The sequence below is a fragment of the Eriocheir sinensis genome, chromosome 15 (assembly GCF_024679095.1).
Source record: "Eriocheir sinensis breed Jianghai 21 chromosome 15, ASM2467909v1, whole genome shotgun sequence".
Classification (NCBI taxonomy): Eukaryota; Metazoa; Arthropoda; class Malacostraca; order Decapoda; family Varunidae; genus Eriocheir; species Eriocheir sinensis.
The window spans coordinates 17,841,179-17,853,188 of NC_066523.1; the positions used below are offsets into that span (position 1 = coordinate 17,841,179).

The window sequence follows — 12,010 nt, forward strand, 5'->3', positions numbered from 1 at the left end:
AATGGAGGAGAGCCATAAAGCGTCCAACCGATCAGGAAGAGTGAAAACGGACATTAAACGAAATGATGAATGATGATGACACCAATCAACCATAACCACTCCGCTTACATTGATCTCTATAATCCAACAGCTGCCTCAGGTGTCTCCTTCCTGCCATGGACTAATGGTGAAGAGGGCAAGACAAAACTGGGACTGTTTTCCAACTGTGGCTACGCAGAGTACATCTTGAATATACAAACACTGACAAATGAACTCAATTTCCACCTTGTGTCATGCATTGATGCAAATCTTGCAATATATGCATGTGAGGCTGAGATAAACTGAGCTATAGGTATATAGTTGTTTATGAAGCCTTTTCTACACAAGGCAGTAACAAAACATATATAAAGCCATTTAGGAAGGTACAGCACTTCTTTATGATCATTATCATCCCTGGGTGTTTGAAAGTGGTAAATTAGGCACTTATCAAGGTAATGCAAATTTTTGCCAAATTAAGGGAGTTTCATGCATTATGAATGTGCTTGTATTTAAAACACTTGTCTTATGATTGCTTTTGCTGTATTGTGGAGAAATACAAATATATGTAATGCAGATTACTTGTTTGTATCCATGGATGGTTAAAATTATACCAGACATATACACTACTGTGCACACTAAATACACTTGCACACTAAAAGTAGTACTAAATTCCAAGCCTCTGCAGTGGCCATTTACAGTATAATAATTTTGCCTCCCTCATTTTAACCACCCACACTGTACTTCTATGTCGTCTAACAAAGACATCTCTGTAATCACTATCACATCCCTTAACTTGTACCTTTAATAATATTATTAATACATATTGAAGTGTCTCTCTCTGGTCAGGTTTCACTGAGAATGCACTGTCAAGGTCTCCTGATCTCACTCAGGACACTGGACTTCCTACCCTCCCATTTCAGTGGTGGACACCGCTAATCAAAAAGTTAGCTTCACTAACTGGTAATCCACTAACTAAAAAGTTAGCTTTGCTTACGCTTAACCTCTAAACTGATATAGAAATTGGTGGAAGCTGATGGTAACTGCTAACTTTTTTTATATATGAATTTGGCTTCGGTTTAGTATTTTGGCTCTAAAACCCTTAAAAACAGACCAACTAAAAGAAAGTGATGTGAAATTTCAATATGTTGTAGCTTAGATATAGTTAGCCCAACAAGCAACAACACTAAGAGAAGACAAGGAAGCCTCCAGTTTATCCTAAATTCATATATTTTGCCCAAGATTTTCTGAAAATTTAAGCATTTTTACTCTTTCCCAAAACTGACACTTTCTTTTTTATTATTTTAAGTTTATTTTTTGTCAGGTGAAAAATATTGAATTCTTGTTATTAAATCCTGAGATCAGAGTTGGGAATGGAAGATGCATTATCCTAAAATACCAAAAAGTTTCTTTAATAGTGGCTCAACTGGTACTGTGTCTACCCAAAATGGACAAAAACAAACCTGTGTGAATTATTTAGTGGACTGAAGTTAGCAGAAAAGGAACTATATTTAGCAGTAGCTAATTGGTCCACTAACTGTTTCCAAATTTAACAAAAACGCTAATCAGCTAATGGAAAAGTTAGCTTCGCTAATTAGCGGAACTGTGCCCACCACTGCCTGTTTGTTTGTCATGCTGTTCATACTGTGTTGTATCGAGTTTAATAAAGAATCAAAGAGATTTGTAGGTTTTCTAGTTTCTGAACAATCAGCCTGCATGCTAACTAAACGTAATGGTCAAATGATTCATGCAACCCTATGCAATGCAGACAGCAAGTTTTTTCCCTCAACTAGTCATCTGCCTTTGGAACAACCATCTTGGGAAAATGTTTACTGAAAATAACCAATGTTACTTAATAGATAAAGGAGTGCATTGTAAGTACCCATATGAATGTACAGCAAGTGCTTAAATTGGGTCTGGATGTCACTTAAGGGCCTTGTATCAATAAAGTGGGCACCATCATTATAAGCCAAGCACACCACAATGCCTGTCCTTCCACCTCTTTTCCATTCCCATTTTTCTTCTCCTCTTTCTTTTCCACCTCTTTTTCCCTTTTCATATTTCTTGTTTTCCCTATCTTCTCCACCTCTCTTGCACTTCCATCTTTTTTATTTCCACTTTCTCTCTTCCCTTCTTAACTGCTCTTTCTGTTTTTTACTTCTCCCTTCCTTTTCCAGGTCCATAATTTCGGCAGATTTTTAGAGGGGGTTAGAGGGCATCATAGGTTCATGGGGTAGGGGGGGAGGGTGGCAAACAAAGTGAGCATGTGCATGTGGCATTTTTTTTTTTTTAAATAAGAACTTTTAGGGGCATTTTGAGGCCAATATAAAAAAACATTAGGATTGCTTTAGCCCCCCCCCCCAAAAAAAAAAAAGTTTTCCCTCTTCCATTTTCTCCACCTCTCTTCCTTCTTTTCATGCACTACATACATGAAAAAAAAAAAAAAAAACTGCTTTCCCTCTACCATTCTTTCTCCACCTCTCTCTTCTCTTTCTTTTCATGCACTACATACATTCAAGGTGGCCATGCTTATTGTTTGTCGGGTATAATCTAATTGCAAAAAAAATATTTTAGAAATAAAGAAGGGCCAAACTTTAAATTGGCATATCCCCAACTTTTCAATGGGGGCAGTCTGCCTCTTGTCACCCTACTACTACCTATGTTACTGCTGCCTACTTTGACTTATACCTCTAAAACATAGGCAAGGATATATGCATTATAATTGAGTTACTTGAGAGAAAGTAGTTTAGCAAGATAGGGTGCACTGAGCAATGAAAAAGCATATAATGTGGTATAGATGAAAACATGGTGTAGACTATTGATTAATGGACTTGGTAAAGAAAAACTTACTACAGAGATGGTTTATGAGAATTGAAAATGAATGTTTTTTTGTGAGGCAGCTTATTAGTCTAATAGGAGGGCTGGAGGAGGTAAGATCACTGGCAAGGTGGAAGTATCAGCAACATTTGTTGCCCAGTTGTGGTACAAGCTCCACCACAACATATTAGTCAAGGAAACTCACTATAGTGGAAGCTGTGCTATTTAGAACCCCTGTCAGAATACATCACACAATAGAATGACCATGGCTCAGAGAACCAAGAATGTGATACATGATGCAGAAAATCACCATGACACATAATTATATATTTTGGAGGGGGCAGGGGACAAGTAAATGCCGAATCCTTTAGTCAGTATATTTTTTTGTTACTCTCTGGGTTTTTTCATGTAGGGTATAGATGTAATGTAATTTTTGATGCAATGGTTCTGTCTCTTTAGCTTGCATACTAATTAATACATTGTAACATTGCAAATTTGATATAACTAGTCACTATGGAATGTCATAAAAATATACTACAGCATTAACAAAACTCTATATACTACAGCAATAACAAAACTTTAACATATACCTGAACCTCTTTGTGTTATAATTCATCCTTGATATCTGTGCATAAACTAGTGGTATCATTGCAGAACTCCTCCTGTAGGTCTAATAAACTGGAGTCAGCTTTACTCTTGAAGAAAGATGTGATTTCATCTTCAAACTCCTCCACAATGGCCTCACAGTGGAACTCAAGGCCTTTATTCAGGTCTGGATCTTGAACCATCTCATACTCTGACATGCGTGGGTTCATGGCGCCACCCACCACCAGCTTGATAGCCTCCATTCGCCCTGTCTCCTTGTGCTTGGCTTGAGCATAATCCTTCATGCTCTGACACACAGTCTCTAGTGTTTCCATCATGTGCACCTGAGGAAGTAACAAAGATAAGTAAGAGCATTGTGTGGTGACTCGGAGGGCATCTCAAGGCACTGCAGTTCTATATTATTAACAAGGAACATCAAACTTACCAGAATAACACTTTTTCACAAGAGCAAATGAAGAAGTGCAAAGATTAAAGAAAATGGGAAAAAATAAAAGGAAAAATAAAGAGGCTCAAAGGGAAGAGGATACTGACTATGTTTTCCAGACACTTTTTCAGTCCTGGATGAACAGATCATGTTTCTTTCTCTCAATATTCCTCATAAGCAGGTATTAATATCAACCAATTAGGAATGAACACAACAACAGGAATCTGAAACACCTGCCTTGTAACAGAGCTTACAATATTTTTAGATTTTAAAATGAATAAAGATACAGAAACTTATGACCATGTTTACAGAGCTGTAATACGAGGAGATGAGGTTTTTCCTAAATAACTTGTGAGAACTGTCATAGCTTCCATGACTCTTAACTCTGCCTTTGCCAGAAATGAGTCACTAATGATAATGATGTTTGTCTCCATACAATGAAGATGAACAATAAATTTACTATAATGAGTTGGACTGGGAATATGTAAATTAACAAAGTAAAAAGCATGGAGCATGGAAAAAATATAATATAGTTTCTTGGGAATCACAAAGAAAAAAAAATCAACAATCTTATCTAAGATTCAGTTTTAAAGGTGGTCTTACCTCTGAGCCAGCATACTTTACAGCCGAGAGCTTCTGCTTTCCATCAGCTTCAATGCGATATGAACCAACATCAATTTTTTTGCGAGGATCAACCTGAAATGATTTATTAATTTTTGTATAAACTGACTATTGCACAAGATGTTGCACTAATGAAAAAACAAGAAAAGAAAATTGTCGCGTATCAAGTTTAGAAGAATTAAGAAAAGTTCCATTTATCTGTCCACCTACCTCTTTTTTTACATACCAGGAAAACAAGTTAGTATTGTAGAAAGTACATGTTACTGATAAAGGCAACTGGATATCAATGTTAGTGAAAAAATAAAATTGGAGAGTAAAGAAGATGAATAATGAACATTTCCTTGTTCCAGTTTGATGGGGCTAGACATTCATTGGTGTGCCTCTTAACTCTCTCTGTCCATAGCATCCTCCCCATTAGTGCTTAGTTCCACCACATCTTACTAGACATATTTCCTCTTATGTTTTCCTTGGCCTACCTGGTGGTCAATGACCTGCTGCCTCTACATCCATGACTCTCCCCAGTAGACCACCCTCCCTTCTCTTCACATGTCAATCACCTCAGCATTCTTGCCCTTAGGATGCTTCTAAGGTCTTTAAGGGGAGTGTCTGGGGTTGATTTTTTAAAGAATGTTTTTGAAATCCACAAAATATGTTTTCTTGCTCAACATGTTGGAGATATCATGAAATATCAGGTAGTGAAGTTTTTTTCTAGAATTTCAAGAACGGCATCCTTTAAGACATTTAAATGCCCCACACTATTGTGCCATAGCATGACTCATGAGGTCTTCAAAGATCTTGGCAAGCCAAGTCTCCTCAAAAGGTGTTTGAAGGGTGCTACCCAGAATCCCACAAATCTTTGCATTCAAAGGTTTGGATCAGGTGCCGTAAGTCATGTTTTCTGGCCTCAAGAGAATTGAGTTCACTGTGAAACATCCTTTGGGTACACAGTTGCAAATATCATCATGCATCTCCTTGGGACTGAACCAATACTACAGAAATCTCTGCAGTGGATAGACCACGAAAGAGCCAGACACACAACACCCAAGAGGAAGACGAAGAAAGCAGAAAAGAAGGATGAGGCATACCAACCTGGAGAGTTCTAGGAAAGAATCTTGCTACAATGAAGGTGTCCCCTTCTGATACCCTCACCCTTGAGTGAATAATACCTTTATGACCAGATGCCTTATTCTACTCCAGAAAGTAAACAAGGTATGAACAATCATATGTGAAGATTTCATGCCAATCAAACAAATACAAACAGCAGAACACAGATGAAATGGAAAAAAATCTTTGGGCCAATATAAAAAGATGTTATTTACACACACACAAAAAAATCAGAAATTAGACAAATTGAGTATTGTAAGTCTATTGTAAGGTATCAGTAAAAAGTACAACTTAAGTGCAATTATATATATATATATATATATATATATATATATATATATATATATATATATATATATATATATATATATATATATATATATATATATATATATATATATATATATATATATATATATATATATATATATATATATATATATATTTTTTTTTCTTTCTTTTTAATGTAAAAAGAAAAGAAAAAATTATGAAAACTAATGTGAAAAAAAACTTTCAAATTTTATAAATACAAAATGTAGATATATAAAGAAGTTTCCATGTCTTTTTTTTTCAAGATGATGAACAAAAATATATAACCTGTGAAACAAATAATTTTATTTTTTTACTTTGTTTAAGTCTGCCCTACCCTTTCACCCAAATTTTATGAAAGTCACAGAATCTCATAAATTAACAACAGCAAACTAAATAATGAAGTTTCAAAGCCATAGGACACACCATATGACCAGAAGGTACCCCCAAAGGCACTCCCCCTTTTGCACTGAGAGCTATCTCCTGCTGGGATTCTTTCTTCTGTTCCTAATTTTTCTTTCAAAAATTTGAATAAGTCATACATCACCACTGCCACACAAATTCAATAGGTAGCCTATATGTATAAAGAGAGAAAAAGACTGAGGAATGTAGCCAAAAATTCATATCCATATAACCCTTTTGGAATTGCATATGCTTATATTTTCTAATGTATCTAATCTAGTGTTTTCTAGTTCTTCCCTTGACACATACCATCATACCATCAATTTTACTAGTAACACTGCTCACCTCAAGAATGGCACTCTGCAGTTCGCTCACTAGGCTGCGGCAAACAGCACACTTCACAACCTTGTAAAAAGAAGGAGAGAAAAAAATAAGCCTAAACTTTCAAGGCTTTGGCTTCCTTTAAATGTGTGCCCATGACAGAAGTCACTACTTTTTATCACCTACAAAACCTATTCTTACAAGTTCAATTACTCTCCAATTTCCTGTTTTCTTTAATTTTTCTCAGAAAAAATTACACTTCATTGCTTTGATCCTTTTACAATGATTTTAACATTACTACTGTTGTTTGTCTGGTCAGGGCAGTTAAAGTTGTGCTCTGCTACTGGTAACATGTAACCCAGTACAACCAGCCGCATGGTCGGGTAGTCGGCGACTAAACCGGCAACCCCACTGGTTTTGTTTTGGACCAGTGAGGAGGGTGTGCTGGACCCCCAGGTGGATTAAAAACAAGACCATTCTAAGGGTAGATGAACTCATGTTTATTAGAGTGAATGGCCATCCAGTCCCAGCTATGGGTGACATAGCGGGTGGCAAACCTCATAGCCCCGTGCTGCCTTGTGGGGTTTGCCTTTTTTATTCAGGCAAAGGCTAGGGCCACCATTTATAATAGGTGGTTGGGTGTACAAGGGCATGCACCTGCAAAATCGTGTACCAAAAACTGAAAATGGCTCGATTTATGAGTCATAAACCGTCCAACCACTCATGAAGAGTGAAAATGGATGTTAAATGAAATGATGATGATGATTTAACACTACTACTGTTATTCTATATAGGCACATTTTTTTTAGGTAGTATGAGAGCACAAGGGAATTTAAGTTGACAAAACATAATTTTCTGATTTCCAAGGAATCTCAATTTTTGTTTTTTTACTATTTATTTTATTATGTCATAGCATTTGGATGGAGTAAGCTAAGCAAGAGTGGCATGCAACAATGTATATGTAAGTTTGCTGAAATGTCAAAGATATATACTTGGTATACCCTTTATGGAAGGACATGCCACCTCTTCTCAATGAGAAGAATCTTTATACTACTTTCCCATTTTTTACATATTTGAGAACATCAAACAAAACAAAATGAGAATGAACGTTAAAATTTATATGACTGCTTTTTCTTGGATTCTTAACACAAATTGCAATGTCCAAGAAAAGATTATTAACTACTGTACTATAAGCTGTCACTAAAACATATGGAAAGTAATAGTATTTTTTTCTTTTTCACAGGAACAAAGAAGGGAACAAATGTGTACCTTTGACTTTGGAGGCTTGACAGCAAATGCACAGCTCACCACAGCAGCAACCACTAACACCTGTACTATTCTCATTTTCTCTGCAGAGGAAAGCAAGGTAAGTTTAACAATGTGTAGAAAAAAAAAAAAATCCAGAAACAGAGTAAGGATTAGCTAAGTAGGTATTTAAATATGCTCATGATTCAAAAAGGTCATGAAATGGTAAGATATATATTAATATTCTTGAACATGCATTGAAAGGATGTATAATATATCAGTAGGTCTGATGCTAGTGGTGTGAACTTATTTCTATAGCACTCGTCGTATAAGAATGAGAACTGGTAAAATTTTAGCAGATATTGCTAACTTTAAACATTGAAGGCTATGCAAGAGGTAATAGGAGAGATGCTGATGTTGCAGGAATTGGGTCCTTCACTGAGCTCAACCTGCCATCTGGTGGCCCTACTGAAGCCTCCGCTAGAGCCAAACCTGTGGAGAACTGGGGTCCAGCAAGGCTTAATTGACAATTTTCTGTACCAAACTAGCAAAATATCAGAGTTGTAATGGTCACTATCATATTTATACCAAATAATCTGAGTGCTGTACATTATTCATGTTGTTATAATGAACATTGTTGACAAAATAAGAGCATTTATCAATATATCCTACAACACTCCATCCTGTGGTTAATAGGAATGCATCAGTGCTGCCTCTTGGGCAAATATTTCCTTCATTTTTTTACAGTAGGGAAAGCAGTTCAAGGGGAAAAAAAAAAAAAAAAAAAAAAAAAGCCCACTACTCACTGCTCCTACAAAGAGTTAAAAGGAGTGGCCGAAAGATAGGTCAATTTCGGGAGGAGAGGTGTCCTGATACTCTTCTCTTGAAAGAGTTCAAGTCATAGGTAGGAGGAAATACAGATGAAGGAAGATTGTTCAAGAGTTTACAAGAAAAGAGAAGTCAAACAAGTCTGGCATTGTGTCATGCTCTGAATTTCTTACAGTAGTGGTGGAAGGTAGTGTTGAAAATTTTGCCATTCAACATTCCCCCAGCTGGCACGCTGCTGCCTAACACACGATGATTTCCTATGTCTCTCCAATCAGAGCATGGGAGATTGTTTACACTGCTGCTTAACATATCATACGCTACTTATTTCTTATTTCTAATTTAAATCACAATGCATACATCATATAATATTACATTCACTATATTAAACTTAAAAAAAAAATGTATAGCATGTGACGATTGTTTATGTGAGAAAAAATATATATTTTAATATCCGATTTCTTGCATTTCCCTGTTTCTTAAATACTTCTAGTAAGCAAAGTGTCTCTATCTCTATACCGTAGCTATGAGAAAATTGTGATTTCTAAATACTAGCAAAAAACTGGTAGGAAAAATTATTTGGACATATGCTGCATGGATAATTTTTTTGGTAGTTCCACGAGGGCAGGTCAAGCTCAATGAAGGACCCAACTGAATGCATGCACAGGGGGAAATAATGTTGCTTCAGCCATAGCCAACCATTAAATATTGCTACAATTGCTTCCCTGAATCATATGTAATGAGCCTCCTTATTTGCAAAATTATGCTAGAGGCAAGGATAGACCTGGAAGTAATATGTGTCGGTAAATCTTAAGAATCACCACTCCACCCCCTCCACCAACCCAGCCCCCCCAATCCCCCAAGACAAGCCTGGGGAACTGTGGGGAACCGGGGTATTGGGGGGGGGGGGGAGCCCATATCACTGAAAAATGGCCTTCCAAGATTTCCCTAGAATAATCCCTAAATCAGGAAAAATTCCCTAGTCTCAAAAGTAAGGAAAATCCCTACTGTATACTCACATGCGTGGGCTAATCGCTAACCAAGCATACCATCGCTAACCACCCCAAAACAGCCCTGAGCCATGACTCAAGGTCATCCGGGACTCGGGCTGAACAGCCCCGGGCTATACCTGGCCCTCAGCATGGCAGCCCAACGTTCTAAAAAAAAATAATAACCACGCGTGGTGGACCTGGTCTCACATGCGTGGGCTAGTCACTAATCAAGCATACAATCGCTAACCAAGCGTACCATCACTAACCAAGCGTACCATCGCTAACCAAGCGTACCATCGCTAACCAAGCGAACCGTTGCTAACCAAGCGAACCGTCGCTAACCAAACGTTTGTAGAAAAAAATATATGAAGACTTAGTGATGTTTCATACGGTAGGTTATGAATGTGAGCTATTTTGCGGCGGCGGCGTTAGCTCGATTAATCCCTTTAGGGAGCTGTGGTTTTGGTGGTCGTTAGCTCGATTAATCCCTGTAGGGAACAGTGGTTTTGGTGGTGGACGGCCAAATCACTGAAAAATGGGCTTTCAAAATGTCCCTACAAAAATCTCCAAAATCGGGAAAATCCATAGTCTCTAAAGAAAGGAAATTCCCTAACGTGTACTTTTGTAATCTATTCCTATATAACGTAGTAGCCGCTGCAGCGGGTCTGTTGACGAATGTAGGGCGTGTAATTGGATGGTCAGCATAGCTGAAGCCCCACCCCACCACCCAAATCATAGTCGAGCAACTCTTGGGAAATGTCATGTTTCATAATTACATATGGTACAATACTGACGGTTAACCCGTCCACTTCTTGTAAGTTGATGCTAGATAATTTTTAACGAGTAGTTTAAGGTACAAAATAAAACAGATTTCCCAAAAACTTTACCTTACTATACTAGTCTTGAGGAGAACATGGTCCTCTTATGGATGCGGTGCCTTGGCTTAAAGTTTTAGGCTGTGGCTCTTGGTCTGCCGATGAGTATTTGGGGGGTAATCACAAACATTGCTCAATTTGTGCAATGACACAAAATGCTTGAATTGAAGTATTATGTGCTTTTTCCAGCAAATTTGCAACACCAGATGTTAGCAAGGAAATCAAAAAAGGATTCCACTATTCCTCAGGGAAACTGGTGTCCTACACACTAACAAAACCCCATGCAAACCTAACGGATAGTAACCTAACACTGTTAAAGATAGGAGCCTAGTACCACTAAAATAGTAACCTATCACCCTAGAAATTATAATCTTTGTTGCTTAATTGGCTATTCAAATTGCACAAGAATAATTTCACACAAACAGTTATCAGTGTCAACTAGCAAGTTTAAATATACCAGAATAACGTTATGCCAGCTACCGGATTTGAATGACCTAGTTGAATACCCTTCATTTATTAGTATGGTACTTTATTACTGAATATAACATTAATATCGAATGCAACTGGTATTCGAGTAACGTTTGTGTACATCGATTGCACATTATCTTGCCTACTTGAAGGACATCTGGGTCCAGGCCGACTCACTAATCCCTTACACTGATAACAACAGATCACAGTAATAGCAGATACACCAACAAACTCAAAGAAAGCGGCGTGAAGGCGGGCAAGAAACGTTTGTTGAAAATCGATGCCAGCTCGAACGTTTCTAGTTTGTTTACATTATTAAGAAATTGATATTACGCGGATTACAGCCACACACAACAAATTACCTGGATTGGAGTGCGAGGTGGAGTAAGACAGCGGAGGGGAATTCAGGCTGCTAACAGACACTGCACACCGGAGGAATGGTGATGAGTACAGGTGTGGCAGCGGCTGGCCAATTCCCCGTCCACGTGTCGCCTCCCTGCTGCCCCACGTCCTGACAGGTGCAACCTCCTTCCCTGGGTGCTACGGTGTTACTTAGCCACAACTTTACTTTACCGACCTTCATCCATGTCAACTAGTCAATAAGGGATATAAAACTATTCTAGATGGATTATAAGTATCTGAGGTGAGCAATTATCAAGCTTGGAAATTTAATATCGTGCGTTTGGCAACGAAGCAAACGTTTACATCTTATCCTCTCCCTGCAATATTCCTTCTCTCCTTCCCATCTCTTCCTCCTTTCCTGCTCTCTTTCCCCTCTCTTTCTTCATTCCTTCCCTTTTTTTTTCCTCCTTTCTTTCCCTTTCTCTTCTTCCTTGAAACAAACAATAAAGCATACGAAACAGGAAAAGGGGGGCTTGAGGAATATAGGGATCGTTACGCTCCGTCACGCTTCTAATTAAGGGGAATAATAAGAAATAATATCGTTTACTTGTCCTGTTTATATATATATATATATATATATATAT

The 12,010-nt window shown here is 37.6% G+C and overlaps 2 protein-coding genes across 3 annotated transcripts in view; one reads left to right on the forward strand and one right to left on the reverse strand.

Annotated features, from left to right (window-relative positions):
* The window catches only part of LOC126998983 (prion-like-(Q/N-rich) domain-bearing protein 25), a 52,587-nt gene extending 50,892 nt beyond the window's left edge, over positions 1-1,695 (forward strand). The window contains exon 8 of the mRNA XM_050861288.1: positions 131-1,695. Within this exon, the coding sequence (XP_050717245.1) occupies positions 131-324 (194 nt within the window). The 3' untranslated portion in view covers positions 325-1,695. The remainder of the gene's footprint in view (positions 1-130) is intronic.
* Positions 1,696-3,195: 1,500 nt separating this feature from the next.
* Positions 3,196-11,575, reverse strand: LOC126998985 (protein canopy homolog 2-like). 2 transcript variants are annotated; one of them, XM_050861293.1, is made up of 5 exons: positions 11,387-11,575; positions 7,889-7,968; positions 6,644-6,703; positions 4,466-4,558; positions 3,196-3,761 (listed from the first exon to the last, which is right to left on the reverse strand). In XM_050861293.1, exons 2-5 carry the CDS (start codon positions 7,961-7,963, stop codon positions 3,438-3,440), a joined length of 552 nt encoding a protein of 183 aa, XP_050717250.1. In that variant the 5' UTR covers positions 7,964-7,968; positions 11,387-11,575; the 3' UTR covers positions 3,196-3,437. The 2 variants fall into 2 exon arrangements, with proteins under 2 accessions (XP_050717250.1, XP_050717251.1); XM_050861294.1 differs by lacking the exon at positions 11,387-11,575 and adding an exon at positions 11,253-11,272.
* Positions 11,576-12,010: the final 435 nt, after the last annotated feature.

Excerpts from the sequence above, each read along its gene's own strand:
- LOC126998985 (XM_050861293.1), bottom strand. The coding sequence starts at position 7,963 with ATGAGAATAGTACAGGTGTTAGTGGTTGCTGCTGTGGTGAGCTGTGCA. Across the intron at positions 6,704-7,888 it reads TCAAGCCTCCAAAGTCAAAG|GTTGTGAAGTGTGCTGTTTG; the intron begins GTACACATTTGT and ends TCTTTTTACAAG. Across the intron at positions 3,762-4,465 it reads TAAAGTATGCTGGCTCAGAG|GTGCACATGATGGAAACACT; the intron begins GTAAGACCACCT and ends TTACTTCCTCAG.